The sequence below is a fragment of the Bombina bombina genome, chromosome 6, assembly GCF_027579735.1.
Source record: "Bombina bombina isolate aBomBom1 chromosome 6, aBomBom1.pri, whole genome shotgun sequence".
In the NCBI taxonomy this organism is placed as follows: Eukaryota; Metazoa; Chordata; class Amphibia; order Anura; family Bombinatoridae; genus Bombina; species Bombina bombina.
In genome coordinates, this window is record NC_069504.1 from 505,257,344 (window position 1) to 505,276,110 (window position 18,767).

General features: G+C 38.9%; 1 protein-coding gene across 1 annotated transcript in view; it reads right to left on the reverse strand.

Annotated features, from left to right (window-relative positions):
- Positions 1–2,812: 2,812 nt before the first annotated feature.
- OAZ2 (ornithine decarboxylase antizyme 2) overlaps positions 2,813–18,767 on the reverse strand; it is a 44,787-nt gene continuing 28,832 nt past the window's right edge. Inside the window, 2 exon segments of the mRNA XM_053719313.1 lie at positions 2,813–3,490; positions 17,735–17,820. Coding sequence (XP_053575288.1) covers positions 3,360–3,490; positions 17,735–17,820 — 217 coding nt within the window. The 3' untranslated portion in view covers positions 2,813–3,359.

Sequence of the window (18,767 nt, forward strand, 5' to 3'; positions counted from 1 at the left end):
CAAAGAGAATGACTGGGGTAGGCGGAGCCTAGGAGGGATCATGTGACCAGCTTTGCTGGGCTCTTTGCCATTTCCTGTTGGGGAAGAGAATATCCCACAAGTAAGGATGACGCCGTGGACCGGACACACCTATGTTGGAGAAATAAGAATATCTCAAATTTTATACAGAAAAAAAACGTTACTGGTTCTTTAAATTTTAAAACGTAACTGCTTTATTTTTGATGAACCGTAAAAACGTAATTGCTTTATTTTTTTAATGTAATGTAAAATAATGATTCAACACACTTCAAACAGCTTCTACACCTCAGCTTTAGCTCTGCTGAGGTGTCAACCTTGCTGGATTACAGGAGATAATGTGTAGGGAAACCAGAACCAAAACAGAGCTGTTGCAAATAATGTTAAACAATCGTTAATCCGTTTGAACTAAAAAAAATGGCAAGTTGCAAGATTTCTCTCATTCATATACAATAATTGAGAAAATATGTGCGCAACAGATAATTTTACTGCCACACAAGCCCCGCCCATCATGGGCGTGTCGAACATAACGTGTCATTCGACATTTTATGTGAATCTCCGTAATAAAAAACTGACAGAGTATCACCAACATTGAGCCTATTCTCCTCAAGTCCCCAGTGCATGCAAATACTGCCTTACATAATCCCCTTAAGACATTAGGATTAATGTAGCAAACATTTTTTTCCATAATACAGCTTAAGAAAAATAAATTTAGCACTTGCCTCAATAAATTCTGCCTGGCAGCTTACTAGGTTTAAGAGGTCCTCTCCCTCACATAGACCTTTGGATAAATATTAAAAATGGCAGCACTTTAGAGTAATTAGATGATCCGTGGACTCGTGTCATTAGAAAGAAATATATATTTTTTTTTTAACGGATACACTTTATGTGAGAGTGGATTTAGCCAATTAAAATCAGCTTTATCATTTAAGATATTTTTTTTTAATACAGCATGTTATATTAACTTACCTCTTCCCCATAGAAGATTTTTTATACACACATAGTGCGTTTATTATAATGGAGTCACAGTCTCGCTCCCTTCATTAGAGGGCATGCACGAGCCTTCAAAGTGACATTCCCTGAAGTGTGAAGTGGTGAGGCTATTTTTTGTATAAAATGTGTGACTACAAAAACCTCTAATTTTTTACTTTTACCTTGATTGGGCTGCACCAGTGAAATTCTCACTTGTTATTCCAGTTTCAAGTGGGGCTGAAAAGTGAGAAGCTTGTTCCCATATTTTAATGAATGGGCTACCTTAAATTTTATTAATGACTATAGGAACTAAAATGAAGATATTTTAGTGTAGCATGCACGCTAGTTGCCAATCACGCATGTACACTTTGATTTTACCTTACCTAGCATACCAACTTTGGATATGATATGGGGGGGGGGGGCGGGGTTTACCATCGCTCTGGATAAAACTTTCAAAGGGACAGTCTAGGCAAAAATAAACTTTCATGATTCAGATAGAGCATGTGATTTTAAACAATTTTCCAATTTACTTTTATCACCAATTTTGCTTTGTTTCCTTGGTATTCTTAGTTGAAAGCTTAACCTAGGAGGTTCATATGCTAATTTCTTAGACCTTGAAGCCCACCTCTTTCAGATTGCATTTTAACAGTTTTTCACCACTAGAGGGTGTTAGTTCACGTATTTCATATAGATAACACTGTGCTCGTGCACGTGAAGTAATCTGGGAGCAGGCACTGATTGGCTAGACTGCAAGTCTGTCAAAAGAACTGAAAAAAGGAGCAGTTTGCAGAGGCTTAGATACAAGATAATCACAGAGGTTAAAAGTATATTATTATAACTGTGTTGGTTATGCAAAACTGGGGAATGGGTAATAAAGGGATAATCTATCTTTTAAAACAATAAAAATTCTGGTGTAGACTGTCCCTTTAAGGTTAGAAAAATAATTCTTCCATTTGAATATATGTGAATGTGTGTAAGTGCATCCAGTTTTTCCTTACTATCTACTTTTTTAGCTACAAAATCAAAAGCAACTTTCTCAAACTAGAAATTTAGGTTTGCAGTTACCACATCCTTAGACTTGCAGGCATGGTATCTTTAAATTACCAAGTTGATGCAAAGTTTAATGTAAAGCAACCCCAAAATCCTTACTGAGACAATATTTAATGTATATTATCTATTAACAAAATTCATCCATAGGTCTATTTATTTCCCTCTCGATTAAGTAGTCTGTAGTTTGTGAAAAAGAGCCTATTTAAATGAGTGCACTGAGAACAGAAACTGATACCCATGAATGAAAAACCTGCAGAGTACCAATACAGTATAATACACCAGAATTTGTAAATTATATGTAAGCTTATATAAGAAAGCTACTCCCAAGTAGTCTTTTTTGGATATTAAAATGCATCTCTTCTCCCTAGCAAATCGAGACTTTGTTGGAGCTGGATCAGCTTTAGGTGCAATAAGCAAAGAAAAACAGACTCCGTCATTCAGTATTACCTTTGGATGAAATTTTGGAGTGAGCAGTAAAGGATTCATCACTAAATTTCTTTTGCCTTCTAACTAAATTTGTTTCACTGGGAGATCTTCCATTTAAGATGAACGTTCTACTTATTGCTGGCAGTCCGAGCAGGTGCAATCAGGGAATGAGAGTACACTGGACCAGTTGCCATATGCTCTGCAGGTCAAGTGCATAGTAAAAGCTGTCACACTAAAGCAGTTTTGCAAACACAATTATATTGCAAACATGCTTCTAACAGAATATGAAATGCACTACCATACATTTCAAATTCAGTGAGACTGTATTTTAAGTAAAAGTAACATACCATTTTAGGTAAAAATGAATAACTCAGATTTTATTTCCTTTAACAGGTGCTTTATAGTATCCTTTGGTCCTAGAGGGGAATAACCCCTTATTATTTTCTATGGAAGAGTTTCCCTTAAATTCTTCATACAGCTCTTTGTATGTAACTTGGAAACAGACACATTGAGATTGTTGATTCAAGTAAAGGGGTAAAGCAGATTCCCCAAATTTACACCTGAACTGTAACAACAAAAGCACACATGTGGCATTTAAAAGAACTATTTTCTCATATGCAGCTTCATAGACTACATTCTTAATACACTTGTGATCACAGACTGAAAGGTGCTTGTAGTCAATGCGCCGGAACAAAATAGCAGAGAAAGTCAAAATAACATACATCTTATTCATAACACTGAAAGAAAGGCCAAAAAAGATCAGTCCATGGCATGATCATGCGCGCTTGTCCTCCCAACCCCAGAAACAAAAAAAGTGCTAGAAATTCCCACCCACTACTCTTACACACATACACACACACAAAATTGAGCTTCAGGATCCCCTTTTCTGCTATGGGTCAATCCTCATCGGAGGAGCACTGATCTAGTGCATACACCATGAACATGACTTCAGGGCGGGCCGGAACACATGGGTGCCCAGGGCGTACAACCTCGAAGCCCAGGTAACTGAACGTCTTCAGGAGTGGACCTGTATAATGAAGCAAGAAGAGAGAAAATGCAGTTAATTTGATAGGAGGTTGCATTTTTCTTTAGTTGAGAAAGAGATTAATAGGGTTAGGCTGTAAAGCTTCAAATTAGCTTAGTCTTTCCAATGATTACGATATTTCTGGCTGTTTAGCCAACTTATGCAATGTTCTCTAGCATATGTTAAGCCTATCAAAAGACAGAGCAAAAGCCTATCACAAATGAAGTAAGAATTTAAAGGGACACTGCCAAGATGTGTTGATTTCAAATGTGTTAGATATTTTTCTGGAATTTTTATGTTCTCCAAATAACTCGATATTTACTTCATATACTACTATAGGAACACTTTATCCATTTTACAGCACAGATATTTTTCTGGAGTTATGTTCTCCAAATAACTTGATATTTACTTCATATACTACTATAGGAACACTATATCCATTTTACAGCACTCTGAACTAATTTGTTTGAACACGTGCCAGTGTTAAGTAGTTAAGACCTACGCAAATAAAACTGCCTAATATCAATACAATGCGCCACATTGATAAAATGAGGTATATTCTAAAAGTATACAGTTAAAATAGAAAATAATATATTTTTAGTACTGCGATATCCCTTTAAGGTAAAATGTAAATGTATAAATTTTAAAACATTTCATACACAAAGTATTGTTTTAATAGGGAGGGTGTTAATTGTATATGGTTTAAAACACTGTATTTCTATTAGTTTATTTAATAGAACAGCAGGCTGTTTTTTTTGTGCGTTTGTAATAGCTATATTTTGTGAACGGATTATTGAACTTTAAAGGGACAGTCTACACCTTAGTCAACATAAAGTCTTACGTTAGATTAAGCTGCAAATAGCCTCCTGCACCTCTTTCTACATCATGTAGCAGGAACAGTAAAAAAGTTATTTTGAAATGAATATTGTTCTCGCCCCTTAGAAATATTTGCCAAGCTCCGCACTCTGCTGAATAGCATTGATAGTCTATTGAATCCAACCAGTGAGCCTTTTGTGATTGAACGCCATATGCAGCCCAGATTGTGATGTCATCAGAGGGCAGAGCTTGGCAGCTATTTCAAAGTGTCCAGAAACAATATTCATTTTAAAATAAGTTTACCTTTCCTGCTGCATGAAGTAGAAATGGGTGCAAGAGGCTATTTGCAGATGACTAAGGTGTAGACTGTCCCTTTAAGATGTGTATTTTATGCGTCAATACAGATGTGAAAATATATACAATATATGTCAACGGATTTTAAAATAGCATCACTAAGATAATTGTACTGGAACAAAAAATAGAATAAAACATAATTTATGTAAGAACTTACCTGATAAATTCATTTATTTCATATTGGCAAGAGTCCATGAGCTAGCGACTTATGGGATATACATTCCTACCAGGAGGGGAAAAGTTTCCCAAAACTCAAAAATGCCTATAAATACACCCCTCACCACACCCACAATTCAGTTTAACAAATAGCCAAGTAGTGGGGTGATAAAGAAAGGAGTAAAAAGCATCAAAGGAATTTGGAAATAATTGTGCTTAATACAAAAAAAAAAATCATAACCACCATAAAAAAAAAAAAGTGGGCCTCATGGACAATGCCAATATGAAAGAAATTAATTTATCAGGCAAGTTCTTACATAAATTATGTTTTCTTTCATATAATTGGCAAGAGTCCATGAGCTAGTGATGTATGGGATAGCAATGCCCAAGATGTGGAACTACACGCAAGAGTCACTAGAGAGGGAGGGATAAAAAGAAATAAATATTCTGCTGAAAAAAATTATTCCACAACCCAAAATATAAAAGTTAATTCTCATAAATGTGAGGAAAAAACCTTAAAGAAAAAGCAGAGAAATCAAACTGAAACAGCTGCCTGAAGAACTTTTCTACAAAAAACTGCTTCTGAAGAAGCAAATACATAAAAATGGTAGAATTTAGTATGCAAAGAAGTAGCAGCTTTGCAAATCTAAACAACTGAAGCTTCATTCTTAAAATCCCAGGAAGTGGAAACTGATTTAGTAGAATGAGCTGCAATTCTCTGAGGCGGGGCTTGACCCGACTCCAAATAGGCTTGATGAATCAAAAGTTTTAACCACGAGGCCAAGGAAACAGCAGAAGCCTTCTGACCTTTCCTGGAACCAGAAAAGATAACAAATAGACTAGAAGTCTTCCTGAAATCTTTAGTAGTTTCAACATATTTCAGAGCTCACACCACATCCAAAGAATGTAAAGATCTCTCGAGAATTCTTAGGATTAGGACACAAGGAAGGAACAACAATTTCTCTATTAATGTTGTTAGAAATCACAACCTTAGATAAGAATTTAAATAAAGTGTGCAAAACTGCCTTATCCTGATGAAAAATCAGAAAGAGGAGACTCACAAGAAAGAGCAGATAATTCAGAAAACTCTTCTAGCAGAAGAGATGGCCAAAAGAAACAACACTTTCCAAGAAAGTAATTTAATGTCCAAAGAATGCAGAGACTCAAACGGAGGAGCCTGTAAAGCCTTCAAAACCAAATTAAGACTCCAAGAAGGAGAGATTGATTAAATGACAGGCTTGATACAATGAATATCAGGAAGTTTAGCAATCGTTCTATGAAATAAAACAGAAAGAGCAAAGATTTGTCCATTCAAGGAACTTCCAGACAAAACTTTATCCAAACCATCCTGAAGAAACTGTAAAATTCTAGGAATTCTAAAAGAATGCCAAGGGAATTTATGATAAGAACACCATGAAATGTAAGTCTTCCAAACTCGATAATAAATCTTTCTAAAAACAGATTTACGAGCCTGTAACATAGTATTAATCACTGAGTCAGAGAAACCTCTATGACTAAGCGTTCAATTTCCATACCTTCAAATTTAATGATTTGAGATCCTGATGGAAAAACGGTCCTTGAGATGGAAGGTCTGGCCTTAATGGAAGTGGCCAAGGTTGGCAACTGGACATCCGAACAAGATCCGCATACTAAAACCTGTGAGCCACCAGCAGCACAAATGATTGCTCCATGATGATTTTGGAGATCACTCTTGGAAGAAGAACTAGAGGCGAGAAAATATAAGCAGGTTGATAACACCAAAAAAGTGTCAACGCATCCACTGTTTCCGCCTGAGGATCCCTGGACCTGGACAGGTACTTGGTAAGTTTTTTTGTTTAGATGAGATGCCATCAGATCTATGTCTAGCCCCCACATCTGAACAATTTCAGAAAACACATCTGGGTGGAGAGACCATTCTCCCGGATGTAAAGTCTGACGACTAGTGATGCACCGAAATGGAAATTCTGGACCGAAACCGAAACTGATACCGAAAATGTATTTTTTCAAATTATTATTATTTTTTTTTTTGCATAATTAGATCCAATAAAAAAGCCCACACTTTTATTGAAAGCAACACACTTAAATTGGACAAAAATATCTTAAAACAATAATATGCTACACAATAATTTTACCAAGAAAAAAAATAATAAAAACAGGCAAAAAATGTCATTTTCTGCCAAAATGTTTCTGCGACCAAAATTTTGGTGCATCCCTACTTAAAACAATTATAAATATCAATATACTGTATTATTCTTCATTTAGTTCTATGTAACAAAAAAAACAAACTGTTAAATATGATTAACATATATCCAAAAAAAGTATAGTCCTAGAAAACTCATATGCAGAACATAAGTCAAGTAATAAACAAACAGCAGCTCTAGGCTAGCATCAAATTTGAAACATGCCACACAATTTTACCGAAAATAACAGGCAAAAAAACCCAAAAAACGAAATAGCCAAAAATGCCATTTTCGTCTGAAACTTTCTGCGGCCGAAATTTCGGTGCATCCCTACTCACGACTGAGATAATCCGCTTCCCAATTGTCTATACCTGGGAAATGAACCACAGAAATTAGACAAGAGCTGGATTCCGCCCAAACAAGTATCCGAGATACTTCTTTCATAGCTTGAGGACTGCGAGTCCCACCCGGATGATTGACATATGCCACAGTTGTGACATTGTCTGTCTGAAAACAAATGAACGGTTCTCTCTTCAACAGAGGCCAAAACTGAAGAGCCCTGAGAATCGCACAGAGTTCCAAAATATTGATTGGTAATCTCACCTCTTGAGATTTCCAAACCCCTTGTGCTGTCAGAGATCCCCAAACAGCTCCCCAACCTGAAAGACTCGCATCTGTTGTGATCACAGTCCAGGTTGGACAAACGAAAGAGGCCCCTAGAATTATACGATGGTTATCTAACCACCAAGTCAGAGAAAGTCGAACATTGGGATTTAAGGATATTAATTGTGATATCCTTGTATAATCCCTGCACCATTGGTTCAGCATACAAAGCTGGAGAGGTCTCATATGAAAACAAGCAAAGGGGATCACGTCCAATGCTGCATTCATGAGACCTAAAACTTCCATGCACATAGCTACTGAAGGGAATGCATGAATGAGACTGAAGGTTCCGACAGGCTGCAACCAATTTCAAACATCTCTTGTCTGTTAGAGACAAAGTCATGGACAATGAATCTATCTGGAAACCTAAAAAGGTTACCGTTGTCTGAGGAATCAAAGAACTTTTTGGTAAATTGATCCTCCAACCATGTCTTCGAAGAAACAACACTAGTTGATTTGTGTGAAATTCTGCAGAACGTAAAGACTGAGTGAGTACCAAGATATCGTCCAAATAAGGAAACACAGCAATACCCCGCTCTCTGATTACAGAGAGAAGGGCACGAGAACCTTTGAAACGATTCATGGAGCTGTCGCTAGGCCTAAGAGCAATAAATTGGTAATGCTTGTCTAGAAAAGAGAATCTCAGGAACTGATAGTGAACCGGATGAATCAGAATATTAAGATATGCATCCTGTAAGTCTATTGTGGACATATAATGCTGAACAAAAAGGCAGAATAGTCCTTATAGTCACCATTTTGAAAGTTGGTACTCTTACATATCTATTCAAAATCTTTAGATCCAGAACTGGTCTGAATGAATTTTCTTTGGGACAATGAATAGATTTGAATAAAACCCCAGACCCTGTTTCTGAAACAGAACTGGCATGATTACCCCTGATAACTCAAGGTCTAAAACACACTTCAGGAAAGACTGAGCCTTTACTGGGTTTGCTGGAATGCGTGAGAGGAAAAAAAATCTTTTCACAGGCGGTCTTACTCCGAATCCTATACTGTACCCCTGAGAGACAATACTCTGAATCCAATGATTTTGGACCGAATTGATCCAAACATCTTTGAAAAATTTTAATCTGCCCCCTACCAGATGAGCTGGAATGAGGGCCGCACCTTGATGCAGACTTGGGGGCTGGCTTTGATCTCTTAAATGGCTTGGATTTATTCCAATTTGAAGAAGGCTTCCAATTGGAAACAGATGCCTTGGGGGAAGGATTAGGTTTCTGTTCCTTATTTTGTCGAAAGGAACGAAAAACGGTTAGAAGCTTTAGCTTTACCCTTAGGCCTTTTATCCTGAGGCAATAAAACTCCCTTCCCCCCAGTGACAGTTGAAATTATTGAATCCAACTGAGAACCAAATAATTTATTACCTTGGAAAGAAAGAGATAGCAATCTGGACTTAGAAGTCATATCAGCATTCCAAGATTTGAGCCACAAAGCTCTTCTAGCTAAAATAGCTAAAGACACAGATTTAACATCAATTTTGATTATATCAAAAATAGCATCACAAATGAAATTATTAGCATGTTGAATCAACTTAACAATGCTAGACAAATCATGATCCTATACTTGTTGCGCTAAAGTTTCCAACCAAAAAGTTGAAGCAGCTGCAACATCAGCCAAAGAAATTGCAGGCCTAAGAAGATGACCTGAATATAAATAGGCTTTCCTTAGATAAGATTCAAGTTTCCTATCTAAAGGATCTTTAAAAGAAGTACTATCTTCCGCAGGAATAGTAGTACGTTTAGCAAGAGTAGAGATAGCCCCATCAACTTTGGGGATCTTTTCCCAAAACTCCAATCTAACTGCTGGCAAAAGGATACAATTTTTTAACCCTTGAAGAAGGAATAAAAAGTACCAGGCCTATTCCATTCTTTTGAAATCATATCAGAAATAGCATCAGGAACTGGAAAAACCTCTGGAATAACCACAGGAGGTATATAAAAAGAATGTAAACGTTTACTAGTTTTACTATCAAGAGGACTAGTTTCCTCCATATCTAATGTAATCAACACTTCCTTTAACAAAGAACGAATATACTCCATTTTAAATAAGAGGATTTGTCAGTGTCAATATCTGAGGCAGGATCTACTGAATCAGATAGATCCTCAAAGGATAAATCAGTATGTTGACGGTCAGTTGAAATTTCATCAACTTTGAGAAGTTTTAAAAGACCTTTTATGTTTATTAGAAGGCGGAATGGCAGACAAAGCCTTCTGAATAGAATCAGAAATAACAGAATTTATGCTTACCTGATAAATTACTTTCTCCAACGGTGTGTCCGGTCCACGGCGTCATCCATAACTTGTGGGAATATTCTCTTCCCCAACAGGAAATGGCAAAGAGCACAGCAAAAGCTGTCCATATAGTCCCTCCTAGGCTCCGCCCACCCCAGTCATTCGACCGACGGACAGGAGAAAAAACAGGAGAAACCATAAGGTGCCGTGGTGACTGTAGTTAAATTTAGAAATTCATCAAACCTGATTAAAAAATCAGGGCGGGCTGTGGACCAGACACACCGTTGAAGAAAGTAATTTATCAAGTAAGCATAAATTCTGTTTTCTCCAACATTGGTGTGTCCGGTCCACGGCGTCATCCATAACTTGTGGGAACCAATACCAAAGCTTTAGGACACGGATGACGGGAGGGAGCCAATCAGGTTACCTAAACCGAAGGCACCACGGCTTGCAAAACCTCTCTCCCAAAAATAGCCTCCGAAGAAGCAAAAGTATCAAGTCGCTGCCTTACATATCTGATCAACAGAAGCCTCGTTCTTGAAGGCCCATGTGGAAGCCACAGCCCTAGTAGAGTGAGCTGTGAAGCCTTCAGGAGGCTGCCGTCAGGCAGTCTCGTAAGCCAATCGGATGATGCTTTTTAGCCAAAAGGAAAGGAGAGGTAGCAGTAGCTTTTTGACCTCTCCTCTTGCCAGAATAAACGACAAACAGAGAAGACGTTTGTCTGAAATACTTTGTTGCTTCTAAATAGAACTTTAAAGCACAAACTACATCTAAATTGTGTAACAAACGTTCCTTCTTTGAAACTGGATTCGGACACAAAGGCGGCACAACTATTTCCTGGTTAATATTCTTGTTGGAAACAACCTTTGGAAGGAAACCAGGTTTAGTACGCAAAACAACCTTAACTGAATGGAACACCAGATAGGGCGGATTACACTGCAAAGCAGATAACTCAGAAACTCTTCTAGCAGAAGAAATAGCAACCAAAAACAGAACTTTCCAAGATAACATCTTGATATCTATGGAATGTCGAGGTTCAAACGGAACCCCTTGAAGAACTGAAAGAACTAAATTCAGACTCCAGGGAGGAGTCAAAGGTCTGTAAACAGGCTTGATCCTGACCAAAGCCTGAACAAAAGCTTGAACATCAGGCACAGCTGCCAGTCGTTTGTGTAACAAGACAGATAAAGCAGAAATCTGTCCCTTTAGAGAACTCGCTGATAATCCCTTAGCCAAACCTTCTTGTAGAAAGGAAAGGATCCTAGGAATTTTGATCTTACTCCATGAGAATCCCTTGGATTCACACCAACAGATATATCTTTTCCATATTTTATGGTAAATTTTTCTAGTTACAGGTTTTCTGGCTTGTACCAGAGTATCTATTACAGAATCCGAAAACCCGCGCTTAGATAAAATCAAGCGTTCAATTTCCAAGCCGTCAGCTGGAGGGAAACTAGATTTGGATGTTCGAATGGACCTTGTACTAGAAGATCCTGTCTCAAAGGTAGCTTCCATGGTGGAGCCGATGACATATTCACCAGGTCTGCATACCAAGTCCTGCGTGGCCACGCAGGAGCTATCAAGATCACCGAGGCCCTCTCCTGCTTGATCCTGGCTACCAGCCTGGGAATGAGAGGAAACGGTGGAAACACATAAGCTAGGTTGAAGGTCCAAGGCGCTACTAATGCATCCACTAGAGTCGCCTTGGGATCCCTGGATCTGGACCCGTAGCAAGGAACCTTGAAGTTCTGACGAGACGCCATCAGATCCATGTCTGGAATGCCCCATAATTGAGTCAATTGGGCAAATATCTCCGGGTGGAGTTCCCACTCCCCCGGATGGAATGTCTGACTACTCAGATAATCCGCCTCCCAGTTTTCCACTCCTGGGATGTGGATCGCAGATAGGTGGCAGGAGTGATCCTCCGCCCATTTTATGATTTTGGTCACTTCTCTCATCGCCAGGGAACTCCTTGTTCCCCCCTGATGGTTGATGTAAGCAACAGTCGTCATGTTGTCTGATTGGAATCTTATGAATCTGGCCTTTGCTAGTTGAGGCCAAGCCCTGAGAGCATTGAATATCGCTCTCAGTTCCAGAATGTTTATCGGGAGAAGAGACTCTTCCCGAGACCATAGCCCCTGAGCTTTCAGGGAGTCCCAGACCGCGCCCCAGCCCACTAGACTGGCGTCGGTCGTGACGATGACCCACTCTGGTCTGCGGAAGCTCATTCCCTGGGACAGGTGATCCTGGGTTAGCCACCAACGGAGTGAGTCTCTGGTCTTCTGATCTACTTGAATCACTGGAGACAAGTCTGTATAATCCCCATTCCACTGTTTCAGCATGCACAGTTGTAATGGTCTTAGATTAATTCGCGCAAAAGGAACTATGTCCATTGCTGCAACCATCAACCCTACTATTTCCATGCACTGAGCTATGGAAGGTCGTGGAACAGAGTGAAGAACTTGACAAGCGTTTAGAAGTTTTGACTTTCTGACATCTGTCAGGAAAATCTTCATTTCTAAAGAATCTATTATTGTCCCCAAGAAAGGAACTCTTGTCGACGGAGACAGGGAAATTTTTTCTATGTTCACTTTCCATCCGTGAGATCTGAGAAAGGCCAGAACGATGTCTGTGTGAGCCTTTGAAAGAGACGACGCTTGTATCAGAATGTCGTCCAAGTAAGGTGCCACTGCAATGCCCCTTGGTCTTAGAACCGCTAGAAGGGACCCGAGTACCTTTGTGAAAATCCTTGGAGCAGTGGCTAGCCCGAATGGGAGAGCCACAAACTGGTAATGTTTGTCCAGAAAGGCGAACCTTAGGAACTGATGATGATCTTTGTGGATAGGAATATGTAGATATGCATCCTTTAGATCCACGGTAGTCATAAATTGACCCTCCTGGATTGTAGGTAAAATCGTTCGAATAGTTTCCATTTTGAACGATGGCACTCTGAGAAATTTGTTTAGGATCTTTAAATCCAGAATTGGTCTGAAAGTTCCCTCTTTTTTGGGAACTACAAACAGATTTGAGTAAAAACCCATTCCTTGTTCCACGGTTGGAACTGGGTGTATCACTCCCATTTGTAACAGGTCTTCTACACAATGTAAGAATGCCTGTCTCTTTATTTGGTTTGAAGATAAGTGAGACATGTGGAACCTTCCCCTTGGGGGTAGTTCCTTGAATTCCAGAAGATAACCCTGAGAAACTATTTCTAGTGCCCAGGGGTCCTGAACATCTCTTGCCCAAGCCTGAGCAAAGAGAGAGAGTCTGCCCCTACTAGATCCGGTCCCGGATCGGGGGCTACTTCTTCATGCTGTTTTGGTAGCAGCAGCAGGCTTCTTGGCCTGCTTACCCTTGTTCCAGCCTTGCATCGGCTTCCAAGCTGGTTTGGTTTGTGAAGCATTACCCTCTTGTCTAGAGGCTGCAGAGTTGGAGGCCGGTCCTTTCCTGAAATTACGAAAGGAACGAAAATTAGACTTATTCTTGGCCTTGAAAGGCCTATCTTGTGGAAGGGCGTGGCCCTTACCCCCCAGTGATGTCTGAGATAATCTCTTTCAATTCTGGCCCAAAAAGGGTTTTACCCTTGAAAGGGATATTAAGCAATTTTGTCTTGGAAGATACATCCGCTGACCAAGACTTTAGCCAGAGCGCTCTGCGCGCCACAATTGCAAACCCTGAATTTTTCGCCGCTAATCTTGCTAACTGCAAAGCGGCATCTAAAATAAAGGAATTAGCTAACTTAAGTGCGTGAATTCTGTCCATAACCTCCTCATACGGAGTCTCTCTACTGAGCGACTTTTCTAGTTCCTCGAACCAGAACCACGCTGCTGTAGTGACAGGAATAATGCACGAAATAGGTTGCAGGAGGTAACCTTGCTGTACAAAAATCTTTTTAAGCAAACCCTCCAATTTTTTATCCATAGGATCTTTGAAAGCGCAATTATCCTCGATAGGAATAGTAGTGCGCTTGGCTAGTGTAGAAACTGCCCCCTCGACCTTAGGGACTGTCTGCCATAAGTCCTTTCTGGGGTCAACCATAGGAAATAATTTCTTAAATATAGGAGGGGGGACAAAAGGTATGCCGGGCTTCTCCCACTCCTTATTCACGATGTCCGCCAACCGCTTGGGTATAGGAAAAGCGTCGGGGTGCACCGGAACCTCTAGGAACTTGTCCATCTTGCACAATTTTTCTGGAATGACCAGGTTGTCACAATCATCCAGAGTAGATAGCACCTCCTTAAGCAGTGCGCGGAGATGCTCTAATTTAAATGTGACAACATCAGGTTCTGCCTGTTGAGAAATTCTACCTGAATCAGAAATTTCCCCATCTGACAAAACCTCCCTCATGGCCACTTCAGATTGGTGTGAGGGTATGACAGAGCAATTATCATCAGCGCCCTCCTGCTCTACAGTGTTTAAAACAGAGCAATCGCACTTTCTCTGAAATGCAGGCATTTTGGATAAAATATTTGCTATGGAGTTATCCATTACTGCCGTCAATTGTTGCATAGTAACAAGCATTGGCGCGCTAGAAGTACCAGGGGTCTCCTGCGTGGGCAAAACTGGTGTAGACACAGAAGGAGATGATGTAGAACTATGTCTACTCCCTTCATCTGATGAATCATCTTGGGCAACTTTATTATCTGTGGCAGTACTGTCCTTACTTTGTTTGGACGCTATGGCACAATTATCACACAATTTTGAAGGGGGAGACACATTGGCTTCCATACATACAGAACATAGTTTATCTGAAGGCACAGACATGTTAAACAGGCTTAAACTTGTCAATAAAGTACAAAAACCGTTTTAAAACAAAACCGTTACTGTCTCTTTAAATTTTAAACAGGGCACACTTTATTACTGAATATGTGAAAAACTATGAAGGAATTGATCAAATTTAACCAAATTTTCACCACAGTGTCAAAGCATTCAAAGCATTGCACCCCAAATGTCAGACCTTTAACCCTTAAAATGAGTTTTAACCCCTCTACAGTCCCAGCTACAGCCTTTGCTGCGACTTTACCAAACCCAGGGGGGTATACGATACCAAATGAAGCCTTCTAGGAACCTTTTCAACTACTTTCAGACCCACACACATGCAGCTGCATGTCCTGCTCTCAAAAGTAACTGCGCAGTAATGGCGCGAAAATGAGGCTCTGCCTACTACAGAGAAGGCCCTTCCTGACTGGGAAGGTGTCTAAACCAGTGCCTGACGTAAAAAAACGTTCCCCAAAGTTTATAAAGTGTGAATTTCAACATAAAGCTGTATAAAATGCCCAAATAAAGCAATCGATCTAGCCCATAAAAGTGTCTACCAGTTTTATAGCCCATATTAAGCCCTTTATTCTGTTTGAGACTAAGAAAATGGCTTACCGGTCCCCATGAGGGGAAATGACAGCCTTCCAGCAATACACAGTCTTGTTAGAAATATGGCTAGTCATACTTTAAGCAGAAAAGTCTGCCAACTGTTTCCCCCAACTGAAGTTATCTCATCTCAACAGTCCTATGTGGAAACAGCAAACGATTTTAGTTACTGCTGCTAAAATCATATTCCTCTCACAAACAGACCTCTTCATCTTTTTCTGTTTCAGAGTAAATAGTACATACCAGCACTATTTTAAAATAACAAACTCTTGATAGTAGAATAAAAAACTACAACTAATCACCACATACTCTTCACCATCTCCGTGGAGATGCTGCTTGTTCAGCGGCAAAGAGAATGACTGGGGTGGGCGGAGCCTAGGAGGGACTATATGGACAGCTTTTGCTGTGCTCTTTGCCATTTCCTGTTGGGGAAGAGAATATTCCCACAAGTTATGGATGACGCCGTGGACCGGACACACCAATGTTGGAGAAAAATTATTTTAAATTTACAGGTATATATTGTGCATTAGATGTTGAGGGAACAGCAACAGGTAATGAACTACAAATGTAAAACAAAACCAATGGCACTACTAGTTCAATATTTTAGACAAGGCCTAAAGATCACCCATAAATATCAGGCTAGTTGTAGTCTCTAGTTTATTTCGGGTATAGGTGCTGGTGTATTGATAATCATTTTATTTACAACTGGTAGCAATAAGAGACTTGCTCCCAAAAGAATACACACTATAGCACTCAGGACTTGTGCATATTAATTGCAGTATATACTTAGCATGAATACAAGATATTGACAAATGCTAGTGAATCAAAAATTAAAATACAACTTTTAATAATATATGTTAAAATAGGATTTGAAATTAAAAACACTCTTAGGCTGCAAACGGTAGTGGATACATATAGGTTAAGTATTATTTGGTTCAGCTCCACCTTTTTCCAGAAAGTATTAAACTTTTCAATTATGCTAAAAATAGTAGCTTGTCTTCGCACTTTCAGTAAAAAAGTACCAATGTAGTGCGTTGCTTAAGGTGAAAGGTAAATACAATATAATTCAGTTTAGTTTGTCTCTATCACCATAGCTACTAGATATAATTCAATATCGCTTATATGCCTTTGAGTACTAGTTATCTAGTAGATTAGCTGGCAGACTCGCTACTCAGTATTCACACTGATATCACGCTCTCTATAAGTTTGAGGCATGTTTCAATTTTCACTGTGCCTCATATATTCCTATCTCTTGCAACTCACAATGTCTACTACGTGTATGAGGTGCTGTAGGTAGAGGTTTCATACAGTTTCAATTCTTAGTTGTATTGTATCGGCTTAACCTCTGCAGAGAAACGCTGCACACCAAATATGCAGCGTTTCTCTGCAGAGGTTAAGCCAATACAATACAACTAAGAATTGAAACTGTATGAAACCTCTATGGCAGTTTCAAGAATGGGAAAAAAGAATAGCCCTCTGACATAGAAAAAAGGCAGGATGCAAATAGGAATGGGGTCTTAAATAATGAAAATATTTGGTGCCAAGTATGACGCACAGCAAACAGAAAAATATATTTTTTGGCGCTGGAAACGACACACTCGCGTCATAGATGATGCAACCTTGTGAAAGCATTTGGCGTCAACTAAGACGCCGGAAATGACGAATTTGTGTCAATGAACGTAACTTCGCGCCAAGAATGACGCAATAAACTCTGGGATTTTGCGCCCTCGCAAGCCTAATTCTGCCCGCGAATTGAAAAGACAGTCAATTAGAAAAAAAGACCATACCCCAGGTAAGAAATACATTTTTCATAATAAAGCATTTCCCAGATATGAAACCGACAGTCTTCAAAAGGAAATATACTGAAAACCTGAATCATGGCAAATATAAGTACAATACATATATTTAGAACTTTATATAAATACATAAAGCGTCAAACCATAGCTGAGAGTGTCTTAAGTAATGAAAACATACTTACCAGAAGACACCCATCCACATATAGCAGATAGCCAAACCAGTACTGAAACAGTTATCAGTAGAGGTAATGGAATATGAGAGTATATCGTCGATCCGAAAAGGGAGGTAGGAGATGAATCTCTACAACTGATAACCTATGAAATAGATCCCCCGTGAGGAAAACCACTGCATTCAATAGGTGATACTCCCTTCACATCCCTCTGACATTCACTGTACTCTGAGAGGAATCGGGCTTTAAAATGTGGAGATGCACATATCAACATAGAAATCTTAGCACAAACTTACTTCACCACCTCCATAAGAGGCAAAAATTGTAAAACAATTGTGGGTGCGGTGAGGGGTGTATTTATAGGCATTTTAAGGTTTGGGAAACTTTGCCCCTCCTTGTAGGATTGTATATCCCATACGTCACTAGCTCATGGACTCTTGCCAATTACATGAAAGAAAACTAATTTCATACCTACTAAATAACTATCTGAACTACATACCTCTGTCCTCTCGACTCTTCCTGAAGCAGATAAAGACATAGCTCACTTTCATGTTCTCCTCTGCAAATTCCAGCAAAGCCAGCAACCTATCAAAATGAGGATTATTTTTTTTTTTTTTTTTTAAAGAGAGCTACAAAAACAAAAAACACTTTTATATAAAGTGTGGCAGTGCAGAACATTACATAATCAGAGTGTAAACCTATTGGTGTCCATCGCTACAATAAAGAGCAATGGTACTGTGTGCTATACATAGTTTGTGTTTCATGGTCAAATGTGCATGAGAGAAAGACTGCACGGGTAAAAATTAAAAAAAAAAAAAAAAAAAATAGGTGTAACAAAAACAAAACTATACAAAACACTAAAGCAACCCTTTCAGTGGCTGTCCCATCTTAACCTCATCAACAGGGGGGAGCTTCTAAGTAAGTTTTAATACTGGATTTTTATATCAGTATCTGTGCATATTCTTCTTTATAGTAGGTTCTATTACATGCAGTTATATGAATACTGTCCCTTTAATGTTCAATATAAACAGAGCTGGTGCGCTAGGAGTCACTAGCTGACATGCCTGGCTTTTTGATACAGGATATGAACAATCTAATGTGGAGACCTAAGCTAAGAAACCTTCTAGGGCTGCAACAACTAATCAGTAAAATTGATCATAAAAATAACTGTCACCGAATCGCATTATTTTTTTAAATTTATTTATTATTATTTTTTTTAAATATCTTTTATTGAGGATATAACTTACAAATTTCCAAAAAAATTAAGTGTGAAACAGATCAGTGTCATACACAACAATTCACATATACATTGTTATTGCATTACAGTATGAGCAGTAAAATTACATATCAGTAAGAAATATAAGCATTAGGGTAAACTTAATCAATATGTGGCTGCCAATCAGATTGAGCTCGCATTCTATTGGCTGTTACGATCAGCCAATAGTATGCGAGCTCAATCTGATTGGCTGATTCAATCAGCCAATCAGATTTTTCCTACCTTAATTCCGATTGGCTGATAGAATCCTATTAGC